Below are 23,139 nucleotides of genomic sequence, written 5' to 3' on the forward strand. Positions count from 1 at the left end.
TCCCAGATCACCATCTCCTCACTGTGAAAACCTCAATGACACCCCCATTGATGAGGCTCAGTAGATTCAGGCAGGTCCCTTCTAGTAACCCAAGTACTCACAAGATGAACAATGAAGGATTCCATTAGAGCTTTAGGCTAGAGCAGCACTCCTCAAACTTTCCTGTGCAGATGAATCACTTGGAGAGGACCTTGTTAAAAATGAAGATTTTCACGGGGTAATTCTGAGCTGTGGATCAAGATCCTGAATTTTGAACAAGCCTTCCAGGACCAGAGCCTGCTGGTCCAGTGGCAGCTGCTCAACACTGAGCCCCTGTGAGGGCTGGCAGCTCCCAGATATACAAGGTATAACCAGGAAGTATCAACCAGGAAGCTGTGGGGTTGATGGTTTAAGCAGACAATCTGAAGCTTATAAATTACTGCTGTCCCTTTCAAGGTTTGCCCTTTGAAGTCTACACACTCCTACCAAAAAAAAAACTGTTTTTCTTTTGCTGGAATGTTACTTATAAAACATTTCTGGCATTGTCATTTAAATTTTTGTGCCTTAAAAGACTCAGTGGTGACATTTTTCTCTTTGAAGGTGGCTTTAAAAGCAGTCAAAAGTTATTTCAAAATAGAATGTGATTATAAATATTGAGGTGGATGTACTCATATGGCTTATAAATTAGCCCTGAAAATAATCTCCAAATAAGAATTCCAAAAATATTTTGGGCAGCTGTTTGGAGAAAGTGGAATGCCTGATTTGAAACACAATACTCATTTGGATGTTTATGTCCCAGGGTGTTCATTTTTAAGGAGTTGATTTCATTATGTTACATTCCCATCTACTGTATTATTTAAGTAAAACTTCAGTAGGGCTTAGTAAGTGCCAGGCACTATTGCTTTACAAATATTCATTCATTTAATCTTCATGACAATCCTTTTACAAATGAGAAGTCATTTTACAGTCATTTTACAAGTGAGAAAACTGAGGCATGGAGACATGTTGCTTCCTCAGGGTCACCCAGTTAGTAAGTGGATGAGTTGAGACTCAAATCTTAAGCAGCCTACTTTCGGGTGCCAGAGGCTTCATTACTAAGCTATGCTAGCTCCCCCAACAGAGACGAGGTCTCACTATACTGTCTAGTCTGGTCTTGAACTCCTGGGCTCAAGCAATCCTCCCACCTTAGCCTCCCAAAGTGCTGGGATTACAGGCGTGAGCCACCGTGCCCAGCTTATGCTACCCCTTAATTAGAGTTAGGACTAGTCTAGTACTGTCAACTACTGTACCTCAGGGTCTATCAGATGGAAGGGAAAAAAAGTCAAAGCGACTTAGAGGCTGGAAACCTGCAGAAATTAACAAATCCAACCAAGATGGGAACAACTGGAGCTGGAATGTGTGAACAGGGTGCTCTTAAGTATAAGCACCCTACCTCTTTCTTGGCACTGAGACCTAGAGAAGAGTTCCAACCTCAAACTGGAAGTGATAGGAGGAAACATTCCATTCCCAGAATCAGAAATCATAAAACAATTTTAAAAGCAAGAGACCAACAGGAAGGAGGTGCTGACTGATTGCTCAGAGAGGGTGTCCCAGGGCAGCAGGGTCTTGATGAGATCATTCCAGGCCACGGTCTCCAGGAGCAGGGCTTTGCCAGCCTAGACATTCCATTTTGTCAGTGTATCTAGAGATAAGTAGGCACAACGGAAATGAATTATGCTAACCAGACTCTTAAGAGTCTAAACCAAAACACCCACAGTTAGGAGAACAGTGCCAATAAGCTTGTTCAAAGCATGCTTTTTCCTGCAGGGAGGTCTAATGGGCAAATCATTATCAAAGTCTGTTTTGTAAGGAAAATTGACTGAGTGACCTCAGAAGAGGATGTTATGAAATCTTGAGAGCTGGATGCGCCCATCTCATGGACTACTGCGTAGCTGTCGAAAAGGCCATCAGTCCGAAGTGCGGGAGAGCACCCTCCCCTCTTGTCACTCTTCCTGCAACTAGGTCACAATACAACACTTTCAGTTCAGCTTTCTTTAGCATTCCTGACCTCAGACATGGATGGCTAGCGGGTTATCTCAGATGGTGAATGTTTGTGATTTTTGTTTTATTGGTTGACTCTTTTTTTTTTTTTTTTTTTGAGACAGGGTCTTGTTCTGTTGCCCAGGCTGGAGTTCAGTGGCATAATCACGGCTCACTGTAATCTCCCCCTCCCAGGCTCAAGCAATCCTCCCACCTCAGCCTCCTGAGTAGCTGGGACTGCAGGTACATACCGCCACATCTGGCTAATTTTTGTATTTTTTGTAGAGATAGCTTCTCACCATGTTGTCCAGACTGGTCTGAAACCCCGGAGCTCAAGCAATCCTCCCACCTCAGCCTCCCAAAGTGCTGGGATTACAGTCATGAACCACCATGCCCAGCCTTTTGGTTGACACTTTTTCCTTGTAGTACTCTTAGAGAGTGGCTACTCCTGACTTTCTCCTCAGGGTGTGGAAACAGCTCATTACCTACTGAAGCACCTGCAGCAGGGCAGTGGGGGCTGGTCTTCAGAGGAAAAGCCAGAGCCTTTCCTGGCATCCCACCCTGACACCTTATTCCAGCCCACAGATTGAAATCCGTCACGGCAGTTATTTGGTGAGGGGTTGGAGGAATATAAGTCACCACATTCCTGTTGGCCAGTTCTTTTTTTGTTGTTGGCGATGTTGATTTTCTAGACATATAACTTTTGAATCAGTCATCCAAAGCCTGGCAAGTTCTCAGGCTCACCTTTCCCCATTCTATTTTGCGCAGAACACTCTTGTGGTCTGAGCTGTCCTGTTGTGTGGTTTAAACTCACCAAATGCAGAGAACTGGGAGACTGGAGACTGGGGGAGATTACAGCCCCCACACAGTGCCTTGCTTTTTTTTTTTTTTTTCTTTTTTGAGACAGGGTCTTTCTCTGTTGCCCAGGCTGGAATGCAGTGGTGTGATCTCAGCTCACTGCAGCCCCTGCCTCTCGAGTTCGAGCAATCCTTCCACCTCAGCCTCCGAGGTAGCTGGGACTACAGGCACGCACCACCATGCCCTAATTTTTGTATTTTGGATAGAGACAGGGTTTTGCCATGTTGCCCAGGTTGGTCTCGAACTCCGGAGCTCAAGAGATCCGCCCACCTTGGCCTCCCAAAGTGCTAGGATTACAGGTGTGAAGCCAGTGCCTAGCTTTTAAGTGCTGTTCATTGTTTACTGATTGTGGGTAGGGGGGCACAACCCCATTGTAATGTCTGTCTCTCCCAGGAATGGTCTCGGACTTGCCTTGCCACCCTCAGGACACCTGAGAGGAGCTGGAGAGGCTCATTCCTCAGTCCCCTCTCATTCCCTCCTTAAGAGTGACATAGCCGCCACCAGCTGCCTGAAAGTCAAATCCAAAACTCACTTCATTTTGCCTAATGCCAAATGACAGACCTGAATTTGCTGAGTTTGGGTTTTTTAGGTCCACATAAAACAAGCAAACAAAATGTGCTTAAACTTGAGGTAGATTAGGGGAAAACCCTCCAGGAGAAAACCCCCTGTCACCTAGGAGACTGTGGAGATGAGGTCCACAAACCTCTCATTAGCACCCCTCATAGTGGCTACAGGAACCAGCATGTCTAGTGCAGTCATATTTTTCACTTGTCACGGGATCTGAAGCAAAACGGTTCAGCGTATGGTCTAATCTGCATTCTTCTAACCCTTAATGTTTGCACATTGCTCCTATCACCCCTTTGTCCCAAAGTATTGACGTTTTAGCTAGTGTGAAGCTTTTTAGAGGACCAATATATGATTCGGCCACTCACAAGGGTAAAATAAAGAGTACCACACAGAAACTACACAAAAATAAAATAATCACATATTGGGGAAGGTGGGGGATGACTGATTCACTAGCAGATGAAAAATTAAAAACAGAAAGGAAAGCCCTAGAGTGTGCACAGAACTTTTTGTCCATCATAATTTCAGCCCCGGCCGATAACAGCTTTTAGAGTTAGCTTCCCAGAAGAATGTGGCTTTCCCAGTCTAAAAAGACGCCCTTGCCGTGCTATTGTTTTTACAATGCCGTGACTCGGATTCGAACCGAGGTTGCTGCGGCCACAACGCAGAGTACTAACCACTATACGATCACGGCGAGCTACCGGGACGCCACGACGAGCAGGTGACCCAGTGTTGCCCTTCTCGTCTAGATGGCGGCCATTCCAGCTTTCCTAAGCTTCCATTATCTACCAGGTTCTTCTCGCACCCACGTTCACGCGCAAGAGCACCGGGAGCGCTGTGGACTCCCTAGCCCGAAGTCTCCTCTTGGCTATATGCACGTACCGCAAAAGAAGGGACATGAAAATGCTTTGCCACCAAAGGATTCCTATGAGGCCGGGCCTGCAATGATGTGAAGCCCCTGGGGACGCCCGAATGGTGGCCCGAAGTCTCTCTGACGCTCACCCATGCCCTGGCTATCATGCTATCTGAACGACTTTGGCTAGGTCTGGAGCTCTTAAATTTTACAAGAAGGAAAATCAGTTCTGACCCACCACCATACAACTTCCTTGAGGCGCGAGGTAAGGGGAACCCCAAGAGCAGCCTCCACGGTGGAGAAACCGGCCACCGTGTCTGGTGCGCAGGCAAGTGTGGACCAAAAATCGAGAAAGCAGAGATTAATGCGCCTGTGTGCCCTCAGACGGCTGCGAGGGTGGAAATACGCGAGAACAAACAGTGACAAATCAATGACATTGCAAGGGGGCGGGGCTTTCAACAGAGAAGAGTTCAGGCGACAAGGCGAGGCCCCGTGTCCCTAGTAGCTCGCCGTGATCGTATAGTGGTTAGTACTCTGCGTTGTGGCCGCAGCAACCTCGGTTCGAATCCGAGTCACGGCATTGTGAGGACAATGGCACGGCAAGGGGACTTTGTTTTATTGTACCAATCGGTTTTTAATCCTGAGTTCACAACATTGTGGAAAATGGACCCCCATCCTCTTGTGACATTTGAGAGCGACGTTTACGCTGGCTCTGGCTAAATTGGACTTTGGAAAGATACAGGCTTCCGGGTCCTCTGAGCCTGGGCGCGTTCTTGAAGACAAAGCACAGACCACTCGCCTGTTTAAAAAGTGTTGTGGTAGACATACGTACAAATTTCCACGGAAGCACTGGGAGCGGATTCCTAATGACAGGAAAAGAAGGCTTAGCAAAGGAAGTGAGGATCAAGGTAGCTCTTAAAGGCACAATGAGAATTTGTCAGGCAGCCAGGATGATTTCTTGTGCAGAGGCTTGAAGGGAGTCTTAAAAAGGAAAAATCTTTTTTTGTTTGTTTTTTTGAGGTGGAGCCTCGCTCTGTCACCCAGGCTGGAGTGCAGTGGCGCGGTCTTTGCTCACTGCAACCTCCGCCTCCTGGGTTCAAGCGATTCTCCTGCCTCAGCTTCCCGAGTAGCTGGGACTACAGGCACCCGCCACCAAGACCGGCTAGTTTTTTTGTATTTTTAGTAGAGACGAGGTTTCACCGAAAAGGAAAGATCTTAATTCCTCTTTATAAGTCTTCTGTCTTCTTTGTAAGTCCCCACCCCAACAACGCCCAAAGGCTCTGGTCTGACAGGTAGTAGGCGCTTCTCAAGGACGTGTTGAGTGAATGAGTGCAATTGAGGAATGGGGAACGACACTGAAGGAGGGCCAAGAGATGAGCTGGAAAAGGCAGAGGAAGTTCCTGCCGTCTAGGGGTGAGGGTGAGGAGGGTAGGAGTGAAAATATTCAAATCGTGTTTAGCAAGATCCCTCCCGCGGCTTTGCATAGGGAGGATTGATGGGAGCGGGTGACATTGGAGAGACAGGTGGTCTCTCTGGAATTCATTTGTTAAATACCAATGGCACGTTCTGAGTTTTAGCAAATAGCCACTGCCTGCTGTGTACTCGGCCCGGTTCTAGGCGCCGTGGGGGCGACAGCACTGATGGACAATAATTAAAATCGGACTTAGTCCCTGTTGCGGCCCCGTGACACAGCCTAGGTGGGCACCCGGCACGGCGGAAGCATTGCGGAAGGAGGAGTCAGGGCTGTCGGGGGAGTATGAGAGGCCGGAAGTGGGTGTTGGGAAGAGGGGGAGATGCGTTTGTTGATTTTTTTTTCTACGTGGAACCCGGTTCTAGGGTGTCCACAATCTCCACAGAGGCGGCATTGGGTCACCGCTGGAGGATGCAGCAAGATGCACGAGGACTCGTGAGGCGCGCCCCCTGCAGGCCCGAAACCCTGGAGGGTTCGTGGCAAGTGTCTCCGGGGCATAGGAAACGGGCATCCCCCAAGGGTAGTCTGAGTTCCGCCCAGCCCCATTCCTGGATGCTCAGGCCGTCTCCCCTAAACTCCCACTGCCCTCACCGGGAGCCCATCTCATCATCATCACCACCGCCCGTGGCTAATGGGCCAAAACAGAAGAAGAAAAGCAACTGGCGGAGTACAACGCGCCTGCGCGTTATCAGACTCAGCAGCAGGCTGGAACCCCGCCCCGTAAGTAGGCCATTTAATGACGCGCAAACTGGGAAGGCCTGTAACTGTTGAAGACGGTAATCAGAAGCCAGTTTCTACGGGTCCCCGGTAGCTCGCCGTGATCGTATAGTGGTTAGTACTCTGCGTTGTGGCCGCAGCAACCTCGGTTCGAATCCGAGTCACGGCATTGTGGGAACAATGGCACGGCAAGGGGTTCAGCGTTTTTTTTCCCCTTGTTTGTAACATTTTATATAAATCGTAATTCACTTTCTTGAAACGAACCAATGTTTCTCTCCTTTGAAAATTGAGGCACTGGGAGGATCGCCACCTACAGTAACTCTCTCGTAATTCTCTGATACAACTTCAACCTGTAATCCTTTTCTTACCAAATATCGTTGTCTGAATCATTCCACACCAGCAAAACAGCTCCCCCATAACCTTGTGATTTTTTTCTCTTTTCATGTACATTTTTTTATCGAGTCATTTATTTTTATTTTTACTTATTTATTGATTTTTGAGACAGAGACTCTCCTGTCGCCCAGGCTGGAGTGCAGTGGCGCCGTCTTGGTTCACTGCAGCCTCCGCCTCCCGGGTTCAAGCGATTATCCTGCCTCAGCCAACCGAGTAGCTGGTACTACAGGCATGCATCGCCATGCCCAGATAATTTTTGGTTTTTTGTTTTTTTAATTTAAAAAAATTGTTTTTGAGACGGAGGCTCTGGGTCATTTATTTTTAAATAGGGAAATACGTGCGCTAAAGTCTAGTAAAAAGTACAGCTCTTTTTCATTTTTCACCCTATCCACCAATTATTTTCAGTTTCCACTATGTCTTTCCACAACAGTCCTTGTATGAACACATATTTATATATGCATATACGTATGTGAATCTATTCCTCCTTGCTTTTTGCATAAAACACAAACATGCTCTCCCTTGCCCGCTCTCTATTTTTTTTCCTGAGGTGATGGAATGTGAACAGAACATGAGGTGATAGGTTTGTATTGGTAGGCAATCTCCCTTTACTGGGAAGAGTTCACATACCCTGAAGGATGTGAATCTCTACTTATTTCTGGTCCTGTTGCTCTCTTACCCAGGCCCTGACTCCAGGCTGGGGAGATGGGGAAACAGTTTGTGTTGGTAAGATAGGGGAAAGGGACTCTTTACTATACCCATATAAACCTTTGGATGGGAGCCTGGGCTCTATTAGGAAGCAGCCCTATTTTGATTTCAGGTGGGAAGGGCAGGGAAGCATCTTGAATTTGGAGTAAGATAGAACGACTTGACTTGGCAGGCCATTTGGAGACCCTCCACTCCCATGTCCCCCTTCTCTTACTATCGGGATCCAACTTTAAGTCACAAACCACTACAGTTACGAAACTCAAAATTCAAGCTCATTGAAGGCAGGACTAGATCTTAACATATGTTTGTGTTCCAAGCACACAGTCTCTCCATAAATATTTGAACAGAGGTTTCTTATGGAGTCCATAAATGAGTGAAATGGCCAGGTTTGCTTTTTTTTTTTTTTTTTTTTTTTTTTTTTTAGAGATAAGGTCTTGCTCTGTCACCCAGGCTGGTGTGCAGTGGAGCAATCTTGGCTTACGGCAGCCTGGAACTGGCCTTAAGCGATTCTTCTACCTTGACCTCCCAAAGTGCTAGGATTATAGGTTAGAGCTGCTGCATCTCAAATTGTGTCCTTTCAACGCAGAATCATGTTTTTCATATCAAATAGAAATAGTCTGTATTTCCACTAAAAAGAAAAGTGTGTGCTCCTATTTTTCTAGTAATTTGTAGCCCTTTTAGATCTTTCTTTCTTTTTTTCCCTTTTACTATCCTTGATAGGGACATGACTTGGAGAAATAGTGCACTTTCCTCTTAACTCTATAGTAAGGAGGGAAGAAAAAAAGAAAGTTGGTGAAAACAACTGACTTGGGGCTTCAATGAAATCCTAGGAAGGACCTAGGATGGTCTTTGGAGATATGGCCTCATCTGAAACCAGTCAGGCTACTTATCTTCCACCAGTTGGACCAGATGTTCTGATGGGAATATAAGCCTAATGCATCGGATCTTCTGATATTTCAGAGGAAGTCAGCCAGGCGCAGTGGCTCACACCTGTAATTCCAGCACTGTGGGAGGCCGAGGCAGGTGGATCACCTGAGGTCAGGAGTTCGAGACCAGCCTGGCCAACATGGGGAAACCCTGTCTCTACTAAAAATACAAAACTTAGCTGGCTATGGTGGCACGCCCCTGTAGTCCCTGTAGGGAGGTTGAGGCAGGAGAATCGCTTGAACCCAGGGGGCGGAGGTTGCAGTGAGCTGAGATCAGGCCACTGCACTCCGGCCTAGGTGACAGAGCCAGACTCCATCTCAAAAAAAAAAAAAAAAAAAAGAAGTCAGCAATCTGGAGTTTTGTGTGAGATGTTATAAATTTTTAAATATCGGCAACTAATTGAATTATTTTTTTAAACACTGAGTTGACCAAAACTATATAGGCAAAACAAAACTTGGCCCAAATGGAGCTCTGTCTTAACATCCAAGATCCCAACAAACAAAGTGCATATGTGAGAACACTAGGATGTGCTTGTCCTCTCAAGGTTATGGACAGAGATGGACCCAAGACAAGGCTGGAGACAAAAGGCAAGGACCAGAGTTGGACATCAAAACTTAGGAAGAATCAGAGTTCAGGACAGAACTGGACACCCAAAGCTAGGCAAACAGGAGTGAAGATGCTGTACTCAGTACCCAGCGAGAAAAGTGAGGGCTAAGGACGTAGCCTTGGAATATGCACAACTTTAGGAGGTTAAGAGGGGAAACAAGAATGTGGCCTGAGGCTGCTCTAGGCACAGTGCCTATGGGGTAGCCCTGCTCTTAAAAGGAGCAGTATCTCTGGTGCTGTATTACATTTATTTAAAAAAAATAGATTTTAAATAAAAGAATGTGGCCTGAGAGAAGAGAAAATCAGGAAAGTTTCATTTTAAGAAAGTTTAGAAGAAGAAGTTTTCAAGGACAGGAGTCAACAGACTCAGGTGGTGCAAAGAAGTCAAGGGAAAAAAAATGAGACAAAATAATTAGGTTTGACATTTAGAAGTCATGGTTGACTTTTAAAACTACCCATGAGAGCAACTGGGCAGTGTGTAGCAAGAGTCAAAAAAGTTTATGCTCTGCCCCAAGATTTCTACTTTTGAGAATCTCACCAAAGGAAATAATGCTAAACTAGGAAAAGTCACCTGCATAAAGAGGTGTTTAGAAAAAGGGAGTTTGGAAATAGCCTAAGTACTCAACAAATCAGGTAATGTTGAACTAAACTGAGGTATGTTCATTTGGTGATATATTAAATAACCATTTTAAAATTATAGACCAGGCATGGTGGCTCATGCCTATAATTTCGATACTTTGGGAGGCCGAGGCAGGAGGATCATTTGAACTCAAGAGTTTGAGAGCAGCCTGGGCAACAGAGTGAGACCTCGTCTCTGAAAAAAAATCAAAATATTAGCTGGGCATGGTGGTGCATGCCTGTAAGTCCTAGCTACTGGAGCAGCTGAGGTGGGAGGATCGCTTGAACCCAGGAGGTTGAGGCTGCAGTGAGCCGTGATCACACCACTGTACTCAGCCTGCAAGACAGAGTGACAGCCTGTCTCAAAAATAAAATAAAATTACAAAGTAAAAAGTCAATTTTAAAATACCGTTCCCAAATAAAAGGAGTAAGGTTTCCTTCAAGAAATGACTGATTCTAAGTCTGCAGCAGGGGAGGTACAAAGTGATTCTGGAACACCTTGTGTGAGAAAGTACGGAAGAGCTTAAACATTGAGGGGACCAAGTCAAAAGGACACAGGAGGCCAGGCGCAGTGGCTCACACCTGTAATCCCAGCACTTTGGGAGGCTGAAGTGGGCGAATCACCTGAGGTCAGGAGTTTGAGACCACCCTGGCCAACATGGTGAAACCCCATCTGTACTAAAAATACAAAAATTAGCTTGGTGTGGTGGCAGGCACCTGTAATCTCAGCTACTAAGGAGGCTGAGGCAGGAGAATCGCTGGAACTCGGGAGGTGTAGGTTGCAGTGAGCCAAGATCGTGCCACTGCACTCCAGCCTAGGCGACAGGGCAAGACTCCATCTCAAAAAAACGAAACAAAACAGAAGAAGGACACAGGAGCCTCTTGAAAAGGCTCCCAATAGCCAAATTGTGGGTAATTTCGGCACCAAAAATAATAATAATATGATAATAATGGATTATATCATATTGAATTAAAAAAAATTCACTCCATGATGGAGGTTAGGGGAGAGGTAAGAAAGCTCTCCTTTACAGAAGAATGCCAAATGCCAGCTAGGAACAGTCAAGCTGGGAACTATGTCAGGCAATGCTGCCTATCTTTTTTTTTTTTTTTTTTTTGAGACAAAGTCTCACTATGCTGCCCAGGCTGGAGTGCGGTGCCACGATCTCGGCTCACAGCAACCTCCACCTCCCAGGCTTAAGCAGTCCCCCCACCTCAGCCTCCTGAGTAGCTGTGACTACAGGCTCACACCACCATACCTGGCTAATTTTTTTTTTTTTTTTTTTTTTGGTACAGAAGGGGTTTTGCCATGTTGCCTAAGCTGGTCTCTAATTCCTGAGCTCAAGCCCTTGAACTCCTGACCTCTTGGCTTGGAATGACCTTTCACTCCTTTGCTTCATGTGTCCAAATCCTACCAGCTCAGGGCTACCTCCTGTCCTGCATGAAGCCTGCATAAGGCTGCTCGCCTTGGCCTCCCAAAGTGCTGGGATTATAGGCGTGAGCCACTGCACCTGGCCCCATTTTATTCCTAAATAAGATAGCTACGAAGATTTTAAAAAGCGACATACTTTCCTCCAATTTGCCCACAAGGAATTTCCTTGTGGAACTCAACCATCCCTCTGAGGCTCATTATTGAATATTATATGCATTTGAGACAAATGCATATCTGATTGTTTCCTCTGCCCTATTGTTTCACTAAACCAGACTAAGGCATAAGTGACTATTCCTCTCCTCTCCTCTCACATGCATATCGTGTATTCAGTGAAAGGCCAATGAGACACATAAAAGAATACAACCATTTGTCTCTCATCTACTTATGAACTGGAAGCCCCCTCCCTGGCCTCCAGTTGTCCCACCTTTCCAGACCAGACCAATGTACATTTTACACATATTGATTGGGCCGTGACCACCTTGGGCACCTGTCCTCAGGACCTCCTGAGGCTGTGTCATGGGTGCATCCTTAGCCTTGGCAAAATAAACTTTCTAAATTAGTTGAGACCTGTCTCAGATATTTTGAGTTCATAGAATTATAGAATTAGAGAGTCACTATTGTGCAATCCCCAGTGTAATAGCAAATTTAAGTATAGATCATCAATGTGGGGGATAAAACAACGGGGTAAAATGCTGCTTGAAGAAAATAGCTAAAAGGTCTCAGAATATCATTCCACAGCTTTCTTTAAATTGTAAAGTGGAGAGATCTGGTGGACTCCAGTTTAACCAAGTGATCAAGCCTAACATCACCAGTAAAGGGACAATGGGCATTATGGGCCTTCTGGTGTAACACACTAGAAAGTCCACAACATCCCCTATGTAGTGCTCCTTTCAGAAATGTGTAACCTGAATCTAATCATGAAGAAACTATGGAAAAGTCCAGAATGTGGGACATCCTACATGACAATTGGCCCGGACATTTCAAAAGGATAAATGTGATGAAAAACAAACTAGCAACAAAATAATAGGGGACTGTTCAAAATTAAAATAGACTAAAGGAATATAACAAACAAATGAAATGGGGAAACTTAATTAAATCTGGAATCACGGCCGGGCGCGGTGGCTCACGCTTGTAATCCCAGCACTTTGGGAGGCCAAGGCAGGCGGATCACGAGGTCAGGAGTTCGAGACCATCTCGGCTAACACGGGGAAACCCCGTCTCTACTAAAAATACAAAATTAAAATTAGCCGGGCATGGTGGCGGGCGCCTGTAGTCCCAGCTACTCGGGAGGCTGAGGTGGGAGAATGGCGTGAACCCGGGAGGCGGAGCTTGCAGTGAGCCCAGATTGCACCACTGCACTCCAGCCTGGGTGACAGAGCAAGACTCTGTCTCAAAAAAAAAAAAAAAAAAAAAAAAAAAATCTGGAATCAGAAAAAAAAAAAACTGTAGGGAGTTTCTCTGAGCCTACTCTGGCTCAGGAGGCTGCCTGAAGGAAAATTAAAGAAATTTTTAAAAACAAAACAAACAAACAAAAAATAAACCATAAAAGACACTTTCAGGAAAAATCAAAAAATTTAATAAGCACTGTATGACAGACTATGACAGACAATAGTATTAAATAAATATTAAATTTCCTAAATGTGATAATGATCTTGTAGCCTGATAGAATTCCTTATTCTTAGGCAATGCCTGCTAAAGTGCGTAAAACCAAAGTGTCATGATATTTGTAATTTGTACCAAATGAGTAAGAAAATGAAAGAAAAAGGAGAGGAATAGGGCAAATATGGCAAAATTTAAAAAGAGGTGAATCTAGCTGAAGGGTAAATAGGTTTACACTACACTTTTTTTTTTTTTTTTTAATAGAGACAGGGTTTCCACCATGTTGCCCAGCCTGGTCTTGAACACCTGAGCTCAAGTGATCCGCCCACCTCGTCCACCCAAAGTGCTGGGATTACAGGCTTCAGCCACTGTGCCCAGCCTCCACTGTACTTCCTTTGGATTTTTCTGTAGGGTTGATAGTTTTCCCCAAAAAAATTTGGAAGAAAATAAACTTACATGACAAAAATGGGGAAATGATCATACAATGTTAAGTTAAAAAAGATATAAAATTATGTGTGTACCACAATTGTAGCTATATAAAACTAAGAATAAGAGAAATTGTCTTTATCCATTTCAACATTTGTTAAACTGATGCCATGTGACAGGCTCTGCACTTGGTGATGGGAGCACCCATGCTTCCTTACAGAATCCTGATACTATGGCGAACTGCTTAACATGCAAGAATTTGAATCTAAGCTGGGTGCAATGGCTCACACCTGTAATCCCAGCACTTTGGGAGGCCCAAGCAGGAGGATCACTTGAAGCCAGGAGTTTGAGACCAGTCAAAGGAACATAGCAAGAACTTCATCTCTAGAAAATAAAATACAATAAATTAGCCAGGTATGGTAGTGTGCACCTGTAGTTCCAGTGCTTTGGGAAGCCGAGGTGGGAGGATTGCTTGAGGCCAGGAGTTCAAGACCAGTCTGAGCAACGTACGGAGGCCCCATCTTTACAAAAAATTAAATATTAGTTGGGTGAGGCGGATCACACTCGGGAGGTTGAGGTAGGAGAATCGCTTGAGCCCAGAAGTTCAAGGCTGCAGTGAGCTATGATTGTACCACTGCACTCCAGCCTGGGTAAGAGAGTGAGACCCCATCTCTAAAGGAAAGAAAAGGTAAACAGAATTTGGATCTAGAAAATTCCACCCAATTCTCAGAGGAGCCTTGCTGTGATGGCCTCACCTCTGTCTCCTTGGTTCCTATCAAGCTGCCTGACCCCATGAGGTGCTCAAACTGCCTGCTTTTAGGAGCTCACAGTCTGGTAATGGAGGAAAGTACATTCGCAGATCTTTTAAAACAAGAGTAAGTGTATGGTGCACACAAGGTATTGTAATTTAAAAATTATTGTTTAAACCCTACCTTTATGACATCTTCCCTCCTTCCCATCTAATTTTATTCCTACTCTTCCCACCATGAATACTCCCCTTTTTTATGGTGTGCGGGTTCCCACCTCTATGCCTTTGTCCAGCTAATGCTGACCTCCTGTCTTGGAATGACCTTTCACTCCTTTGCTTCATCTGTCCAAATCTTACCCAGCTCAGGTCTACCTCCTGTCCTGCATGAAGCCTGCAGACTTGATTGATTTCATTCCTCTGAGCTGTCAAGCAGTTTAACTCATGTTACACCTTCCACTGTAAGCATTTTACAGTTTTCACACCTTTTTCATATTCATCATCTCCCTTAATCCTCACACAATGATTATCATGCCCTTTCCAGAGATCATGAAAGCAAGGATCAGTAGCATTGAGTACCTTCCCCAAATACCTGGCTACAGCCCACAACTATTGGATTTCTTATTAGTTACCTATCCATGCCCTCACACCTGGTGACTGTGGAGACTCTCTGATATACATTAACTGGACCATTCTTCTGTATTTATCATCTCTATGTCCAGCTTTGTTTTGCACCATTAGTCAATTTAACTGCACATTTTAAAAATACACGCATGTTATTTTCTCTATTGTACTTCATCAAACCAAGTTCAACATCAGATTCTCCAGTATCTCCTACAGTCCAGCTACTCAATATGTGATCTGGGAGCAGCAGTATCTGTATCACCTGGGACCCCACCCCAGCTAGACCTAGAGAGTCAGAATCTGTAACTTAACAAGATCCCCAGGAGGTTAGTGTCCACGTTAAAGTTTGAGAAGCACTGTCCTAAATACAAGCAGCCCTGGCTTGACCAGAAGCACTGTCCTAAATACAAGCAGCACTGTCTGACCAGTGGCACAATCATAGCTCACTGCAGCCTTGAACTTCTGGGCTCAAGCAATTCTCCCACCTCAACCTCCTTGGTACCTGGGACTACAAGCATGAGCCACCTCGCCCAACTAGAATTTGCACAAAGCAGGAACTCAACAAATATTTTGAGACTTGGGGCCCTGGGAATCCCAGGAGATTCACAGTTTTGCCATTACATCCTTCTTTACACTCCCTGCTTTGAACTCCTTTCCTTTGGGACCTCTTGGCTTTTTGGTGCCCTCAAAAGGCAGATATGGCCAGGTGCCGTTGGCTCACACCTGTAATCCCAGCACTTTGGAAGGCCGAGGTGGGTGAATCACTTGAGGTCAGGAGTTCGAGACCAGCCTAGCCAACATGGTGAAACACTGTCTCTACTAAAAATACAAAAAATTAACCAGGTGTAGTGGTGCACGCTTGTAATCGCAGCTACTAGGGAGGCTGAGGCAGAAGCATTGCTTGAACCTGGGAGGTGGAGGTTGCTGTAAGCTGAGATCTTGCCACTGTACTCCAGCGACGGAGTGAGACTCCGTTTCAAAAAAAAAAAAAAAAAAAAAAAGGCAGACATGAACCCTAGGAGTGCGGAGACACTGAGGCAGTGGGGGAAAGGGGGTGGGGGAAAGTGAGGTAAGATAGCTACTTTCCCAGCAGAGCCAAAAGCAACTGTTGGTGTTGGCTTCAGGGGTACATTTATGTTGAGGAACTGGCTTTATTTCTTTTCTTTTCTTTTTTTGTTTTTTTGAGACTGAGTCTCACTCTGTCGCCCTGGGTGGAGTGCAGTGGCACGATCTCAGCTCACTGCAACCTCTGCCTCCTGGGTTCAAGCGATTCTCCTGCCTCAGCCTCCCGAGTAGCTGGGACTACAGGTGTCCGCCACCACGCCCAGCTAATTTTTTTGTATTTTTGGTAGAGAGGGGTTTTCACCGTGTTAGACAGGATGGTCTCGATCTCCTGTACTCGTGATCCACCCGCCTCGGCCTCCCAAAGTGCTGGGATTACAGGCGTGAGCCACCGCGCCCAGCCGGAACTGGCTTTATTTCTAAGACAAAAACGCCTAGCACTTGAGCATCCGAGCCTCGAGAGGATAAGGAGTTTGTGATAGACAACACTGGGACTGTTTCTAGACTTGATTTATTGACTTGTCTGTTTCCATTCTGTTACTAATCTGATTGACAATGAAGCCCGGGGATGTGGCTGGAAGGGATTTCTGCGTGCGTGCGCATGCTACCGTCACGGCCGGGTGGGCCCGCTCAGAGCAGGTGCTCCCGTGGGTGGGGGATGTTTGAGCGAGGGCTGTTTGCGTGTGAGAAGGGCGTGTGTGGAAACGACACGGGAGAAGTGGGCGTCTCTAGGGAGTTGTTTGTATGTGATGTGAGATGTGTTTGCCTGGATTGGGAAGTAACGTAGGTTCGGGTATGTGCAGTGCGTACGGTTGGATGGGAGAAGGTTGTGGGGCTCCCAAGGTAGCACGGGAGGAGGAGGCTTACAGACACATCTTACAGAACAGCCGCTTTTCTTGCCCGCCTAGATTTTCCTCCTAGATTATAGTTTCCCAGTTGCGAGATCCTGGGAGAGGGAAGAGGAGAGGCGGAAGGCGCCCTAGAGTCAGGAGTCTGGGGGCTCCCCTCTCTGCGTCTCCCACGAGCTGGGAGCTGTGGAAAAGAACAGATGGGGATGGATGCGCGTCCCACAGGGAACCGCGTGGCGACACGTGAAGGATTCAGCCTCAGTCCAGTAGTCGCATCCTCTGCCCCAGGGCTGCCCACTTCACTTCTTGCGTGTGCACACCAGCTGGAAGCCCGCGTACGCTCTTCTGAGCTACGGCAGGAGGAAGACCCTGTTAGGGAGCGGAGCCCCGCCTCTCCCTTGTTACTGACGCGCCCCGCCCCTCCCCGCCCGGCGGAGCCCCGCCCCCCTCCCCCCTCCCGCCCCCCACCCGCCGCTGCGCTCCCCTCGCTCAGTCTGGCTGGCCCCATGTTACTGAGCGGAGCTCCTCCGGCGGGCTCCCGCCCGGGGCCGCGGGCGCAGGGGAGCGCTGGGGGCGGCCCGGGGGGCTCCCGCCGGGGCGCCGGGGGTGCGGGAGCCGGCCCAGGAGGGGGCGGCAGCGGCGGAGTAGCCAAGTGGCTCCGGGAGCACCTGGGCTTCCGCGGCGGGGGCGGCGGCGGAGGGGGCAGCAAGCCGGCGCCTCCCGAGCCAGACTACCGCCCCCCTGCGCCCTCTCCGGCCGCGCCCCCCGCGCCGCCCCCGGACATCCTGGCCGCCTACAGGCTGCAGCGGGACCGCGACTTCGAAGACCCCTACTCCGGGGGGTCGTCCGGCTCCGCCGCCCTCGCCACCCCTGCCGCCCCCGGCCCCACGCCGCCCCCGCGCCACGGCTCTCCCCCACACCGACTTATTCGGGTCGAGACCCCGGGGCCCCCGGCGCCGCCTGCTGATGAGAGGATCTCCGGACCCCCCGCCAGCAGCGATAGGGTGAGTGCCGCGCCGGGCCGGGATGGCCAGGAGGGAAGGCGGTCAGGGGTCTGGAGGCTGCGAGAGGGACAAAGGTGGCCTGGCCCGGGCCCCTCGGTGTCTCAGCTCCTGGCAGACGCGAGCCCCTAACCCCGGGGCTCCGAGCCTTCACCCACCTTTGTTCAGATTCTCAGCCGACTAATCTGAGACGGAAGCCTCAAACTCTGCCCCTGTGCCCCATCCCCTGTAATGGCCCCAGGACTGGTGACCCTCCCCCTCCCGGGCTGGCTCTCCACTTCGTAGCCCCCTCTAGCCTGATCCGTGAGCCTTTTTCTAACGGGAATTGAGGCGCACCTCCCAACCCCCACTGGTTGATGGCCTCTCTGCCCCTCTGGAAGCAGCAGCTCACTGCCCTTTGATCTCTGACCCTTCCCCCAGGGCATAGCCAGCACAAAGCTCTTCCCTCCTGTTGCCACTTTGCTTCCTCCTCCTCTTCCTCCTCCTGTTTCTCTAGCCTAAGCATCCTTGCAGGTGCTGAAGCCCCAGAAAGGAGGTGAAGAAGGGTTTCTCCTTGCGGACACAGCACGAGCTGGCCTTTGCCCTATGGGCTGTTGTTCTCAGGAGGCCAAGACAGGCAGCTTACAGCTCTTGCCAAGGGGGCTTCCTGGGGTCCAGGCCCACTCCTCCCTCCTTCCCTTGTCCTCTCAGGTATGAGGATAGTCAGTGCTCAGTACCTGTTGCCCACATGGGGCTAAGCAGCTGAGCCCATTCCTCCTCTCCTCCTGGCCTCCCTCTCCCCCGGGTCCATTCTGAGGGAGGCTGGAGCTTTTCCTGGGTCTGCAGGCGCCAGGATAGGGAGGGAGAACAGGACATCCACCATGCCTCGGGGCCCTGCCCTGACTCCGGTCGCTCTTATCCCTCCCTAGCAGAGTGAGAGCTGAAAGCCATCTCAGGCTCCTAAATTCTGTGATGATGACTCTGTGGGCTGCCTTGGCTCTGTTGTGCTTCTTCACTCATCCCGAGAGCTCAGTTCTGGGGCCTGCCCCCCTCTCCTCAGCAGAGAAGAACATTTTTATTTGATTGGAGTGCAAAGTTGCTTTCTGAATCCGTTGGCTCCAGGATTGAGGCTTTTTAGCTGAGAGAGCGCCGTTCCTTCAGATTTCCTGGATGAGAGAGATCTGTCAGGGTCAGAGCAGAAGCCTCAGGAATGCAAATTATTTTTCCCCTAGTTTTTGCTATGGGGCATGGCTGCCCATCCTGGGCCAGGATACTTATTCTGCAGAGGAAGGTTCAAGGGCACTTCTCCAAGGCTGTGCTCGTCTGCTTCTTGTCCCCTGCTATTGTGTGATGTGATGGAGGTAGTGACAGTGAGGCAGAGGAGAGGGATAGGCCCTGTTCTTCCCACTGACCAGTCAGTCTCCTCCTCTCTAACCACTGCCTGTTTGGCACAGGCAACATGGGCCTGAGCTGTCTTTGGCCCTTCTCCTCTCTACAGTGGCTTGGATGCCCTAACAGGCTGCCCACCAAGCCATGGGCTCCTCCAGGACACAAACCATGTCTTCTTGTGTCTCCCAAGTGCCTGACACAATGCTTGACATAAAGAAGGGTGCATAAATATGTCCTGAATGGTGACTGTCCATTATCAGGGTGGCCTGAGGGTCGGGGACTCCCCTAGCCACAGCTTCCCTTGCACATTTTCCCAGACACCCCCAAGGAAGGGATGCACCCACACAGTTCTATGCAGAGACTCACGGCCTCTTCTTGCCAAGGGCCTCCATGCCTCAGCTTGGGTCAGCTCTGTGATCTGTGTGCTGTTCAGACTTAGGGGCCAAGAGATGTCTGACTCCTTTGTCAGCTACAGGGACAGGAATGAAATCCAGCAGGCTCTCCCAGGAGCCATACAGTCTGTGGTTTCTTTAATGGGTGTGATGAGAAAGACCCAGGATGCCATCTGAGTTGGCCTGGGGCAGGGATGCTATATCTCTCTAGGCCCTGACCTGGGGCCTCCCACCATTTGGAGAGAGCAGCTCCCCACCCCTTTAGGAGCAGAATTTGGGGTATGAGTCTTCCCCTAGTGAAAGCTCAGACAAGGTGCCTGAGTCCCTTACCCTAAACCTAAGAGATGCTGCTCCTGGATGTGAGCTGGCGCATGCCCCTGTGGCCCAGTGGAGCTGGTGCTTATGTACTGTGTGGCCGCTTTCTCTCTGTTTTCTGTTCCTCCTTCTCTCAGGCCTTCTGGCTTGCTTTGAGGTCTCCTCCTGACATGAGATGAGGCCTGGGAACAGGGATGTGCTTTGTGCTGGCCTCTTCTCTCCTCTGGAGCCCAGTGGCTGGGGCTGGGGGAGTCAGAACCCTCTGAGAAGGGATGGGTCATGAGATTTGATGAAATGGGTGGAGGTGTTTCTATGACAAGCCAGAGGGATTGAGCAGAAACCCAGTTAGGATGGGGGCAGGAGAGAACCAGGTCCTCGACAGTACCCTGAGAGGCCCAGGGGGCTCAGGACCATTAGCCTTCTCCCCATGTGGGGTTCTGGCTGCCAGCCCACCCTGGGATCCACTGCCGTAGCTGGCAGGGGTGCAGGGGTGGCCATCTGGGCAGGCCTGGCAGGGCAGGTGTGGGAGCAGCAGGAGCCGCACCCTGCAACGGGCAGGCAGGGCCTTGCCATCTGGCCAGAGGAAGAGCTTCATGGTGCTGGGCCCTCGTCTGGCCCCCAGGCCATGCTCTGGCAGGGGGGCTAGAGAGCTGGGCCTTCCCTTGCTTTGCTCCCTTTTCTCAGACCTTCAGCAGGAAAAACCTGGTGTAATTAGGGAAGGGGATGGATATGGGAACAGGGCTCTGATTGGACAAAGCTCTGAGCTGCCTGTGACCATCTGTGCAGTGTGTCCTTTGCCTCCCTCATGCCAAGATACGTGTTTGGGGCTGGGTGGAGAGGTAACATGGACAATAAGACAGTCAGGCACCCTGTATTAAAACCAGGGCTCTTCTTAGCTCATGGAGAGGTTCCTGGGCTTCATGAACCGTCAGAAATTGTGTGCAGATATTTCCTATTTTTCTGGGGAAAGGTATAGCTCTTAGAGTCTCCTAGGGGTTCACAGGCCCCAAAATATTAAGAACTTTAAAAAATAGATGTACCTCACAGATGATATCCACAGGACTTGGATCCTCCAGGCACAGATTTGGAAAGGAGTAAACAGACAGAGATAGGAAGAGTAAAGTGAGGGATACAGTCAGGGCATCTGAAGTTGAACAAAATATTCCTGCCCTGAGGTTAGGAGGATTGGTAGGGGCTGCCAGTCAATGTAGGACCATCCCTTAGCCAGTGTTCCTTAAGTGTATGTCATTAGGCGCTGAAAGGGACACAGCACCTGGAAGAACTCCTACTTGCCTTTTTGGGGTTTGTTTGCTTGTTTGCTTTAATGTTTCTTCTTAAGACTTCCACAGAATCTGTAGGTCCAATCTGCTTATCTTGCAGATGGAGATAGAGGGAGGAGGAGAGTCTGGGGAAGGGAGGGAGGAGAAGGGAGGAGTCCAGGTGAAGGAACTTTTGTAGACTAGTTAAACCTCTTAAGCCTCTGTGGCCCAGGTTGGCCATCTGTGCTGCCGTTGCTGCTTTGAGGATGGCTGAGGCCTGCAGCTACTGGGGGATTGGATGGCAGGCCTGTCCACTCTACCCAGTGTCGTCACCCCACATTGCGGCACCAACTCTGTCTGGAAGACATCTGTGCTTCTTACCTTGGCCAGTGAGTGACTCAATGACAACTCAGCTCTGGCACTTTGCCTGTTGGGAGCCAGGAACAGCTGGGACCCCGAGGACCATGGATGGGAGCTGCTGGCTAGGCTGAGCAAGCCCTGGCTGGGGCCCAGGGCTTGAAGGATACTTGCTGCCCACTCCATTAGCCCTCACCACAGAGTCACTATATTATGTGAGAGCAAAAGTGGGGCCCAAACCCTGCATGCGGTGGGCCTGTGGGTGCCCCCAGAGCCTGGTGCCAAGCCTTAGGGCTTCACAACTTGGAGCTTATTTTGTTTCTATCACTGTGGGCCTCCTCCAGAAGGACTCAGAAATTTGGTCTTTTTGTCTTTAATAATATAGTGGCTAACACTTACTAAGCACCTACCTTGTGCCTGGTACCATTTTGAAGCAGCTGACATGTGTTAGACCAACTGATCTTTAAAACAATCCTGTGAGGAAGATTCTACTACTATCCCCAGATTATAAATGGGGAAACCAGAGCACAGGAATGCTGAGTCACGCTTGCACGGTTTCTCAGCCAGCAGGTAGTAGAGTGAGCCCAATGTCTGGACCCTCAGCACCTACCAGCAGGTGCCTGGCAGAGAGGAGGTATTCACTAAGCATTTGCTAATGAACAAGAGGAAGCAGACTCTTAGGGAAGGAATGAGGGGTGTGTTCTGTACTGAGTTTACCACTTCCTGAATGCTGGGGACCACCACTTGCTACCCAATCCCAAGGTGGCACCAGACACACCCAAGGGTCTTATGAGTGTTGCTAGGATCGACTGCATGTCTGTAATGTTTAACTGTTTTATAAACATGGCATTGTTCTTGTAATTAGAAAAGGGAAAGACATTTGTTTTATGTCAAGGGATTTCTCAGATAAAATAGGAGAAGGATATTCCAATAAGCAGGAACAATGGGTATAAAAAGTTTGATCTCGAGGAAGGTTAAGTAATGTACCATTTCCCAAACTGTGACAGGTTAATAGGTTTTCAGTGACAAAGGGCTTCCATGGTTAAATGTCTTTGGGAAATTACAGAATTAAACAAAAGTAGACTGATTTCTTTGCTGTAGGACTCCTTAGATTTAAAGTGTATTTTAAATCTACAAATAGAGGAGAGAAGATGCTGCATTTTCCAAATGTTTGGAAAATCTGTGATAAGATACTACAAGTCAGGAGGCCAGGGTCCCTATCTTGTCTCTGCTGCTGACAAGCTGCATGCCCTGGACAAGCACCTAAACTCTGAGGCCTTAATACCTGAATATAAAAGATTATCCTCAGAGCTAACATTTATTCAGCACTGATTCCATGCCAGCCTCTGGGCTAAGAACTTTTACAAATTCATTTTCCTCTTCCCAACCCTATGATATGGGTACTATTACCACCTTTTGTCTACAAATAAAAAAACAGTGGTCTCCAGATAAAAAAGAGGTTTCCAGACACTCAATGTAAACTAAAGAAACAGAGGAAAGGGGCAGTGGTAGACTTTGGGGACCTTGCAGAGCAAGGCACACATTGTAACATGTGCCCCTCTTGCTCCTCCTGGATCCACACCCTCCGGAGCCCCGTGGTGGGGGTCAGGAATGTGTTGCGTGGCCCAGTTGCAGAATGGAAGAGGAACCAGATGGTGGGCCTGCTAGCTACCACAGGAGAGGCTTGAGCAGGAAGGAGATTCAAAGTATGACAGCTGCTTTGGGAGGGGTACTGCCCAATTGGAACAGACACAATAGCAGAGTCCTGGAGGCACCCTGCTGGGTGGCAGGAAGGAGAGGGATGGGATCCTCTGGGTAGTAGCTACTTTACTAGTTTGGAAATCTTTCAGCATTTCGGCAGCATTCTGGCTAAATCAGAGAATGTGCCTAAATACCAGCCGTGGTTTTATTTTTTATTTATTTATTTATTTACTTTTAAGTTTTGAAAGTTTTTAATTTCACCCCTCCGCCGTGGTTTTAGGTGTCTTCCCCAAAGGTCCTTTG

General features: G+C 48.4%; 1 protein-coding gene and 3 non-coding genes across 5 annotated transcripts in view; 3 read left to right on the top strand and 1 right to left on the bottom strand.

Moving 5' to 3' along the window:
* Positions 1-4,042: 4,042 nt before the first annotated feature.
* Positions 4,043-4,114, bottom strand: TRNAH-GUG. Its single transcript has one exon. It is a non-coding gene; the product is annotated as a tRNA-His (tRNA).
* The window catches only part of SHF (Src homology 2 domain containing F), a 33,570-nt gene continuing 14,520 nt past the window's right edge, over positions 4,090-23,139 (top strand). Inside the window, exons 1-2 of one of the 2 annotated variants that reach the window (XM_030814141.1) lie at positions 4,090-4,538; positions 6,110-6,464. In XM_030814141.1, the coding sequence (XP_030670001.1) occupies positions 6,156-6,464 (309 nt within the window). In that variant the 5' untranslated portion in view covers positions 4,090-4,538; positions 6,110-6,155. Of the gene's footprint in view, positions 4,539-6,109; positions 6,465-16,916; positions 17,448-23,139 lie in introns of those variants that run through there. The other variant, XM_030814140.1, reaches the window with a different exon arrangement.
* On the top strand, positions 4,782-4,853 carry TRNAH-GUG. The gene has a single exon. It is a non-coding gene; the product is annotated as a tRNA-His (tRNA).
* TRNAH-GUG lies at positions 6,559-6,630 on the top strand. Its single transcript has one exon. It is a non-coding gene; the product is annotated as a tRNA-His (tRNA).

Source organism: Nomascus leucogenys, chromosome 6, assembly GCF_006542625.1.
Source record: "Nomascus leucogenys isolate Asia chromosome 6, Asia_NLE_v1, whole genome shotgun sequence".
Classification (NCBI taxonomy): domain Eukaryota; kingdom Metazoa; phylum Chordata; class Mammalia; order Primates; family Hylobatidae; genus Nomascus; species Nomascus leucogenys.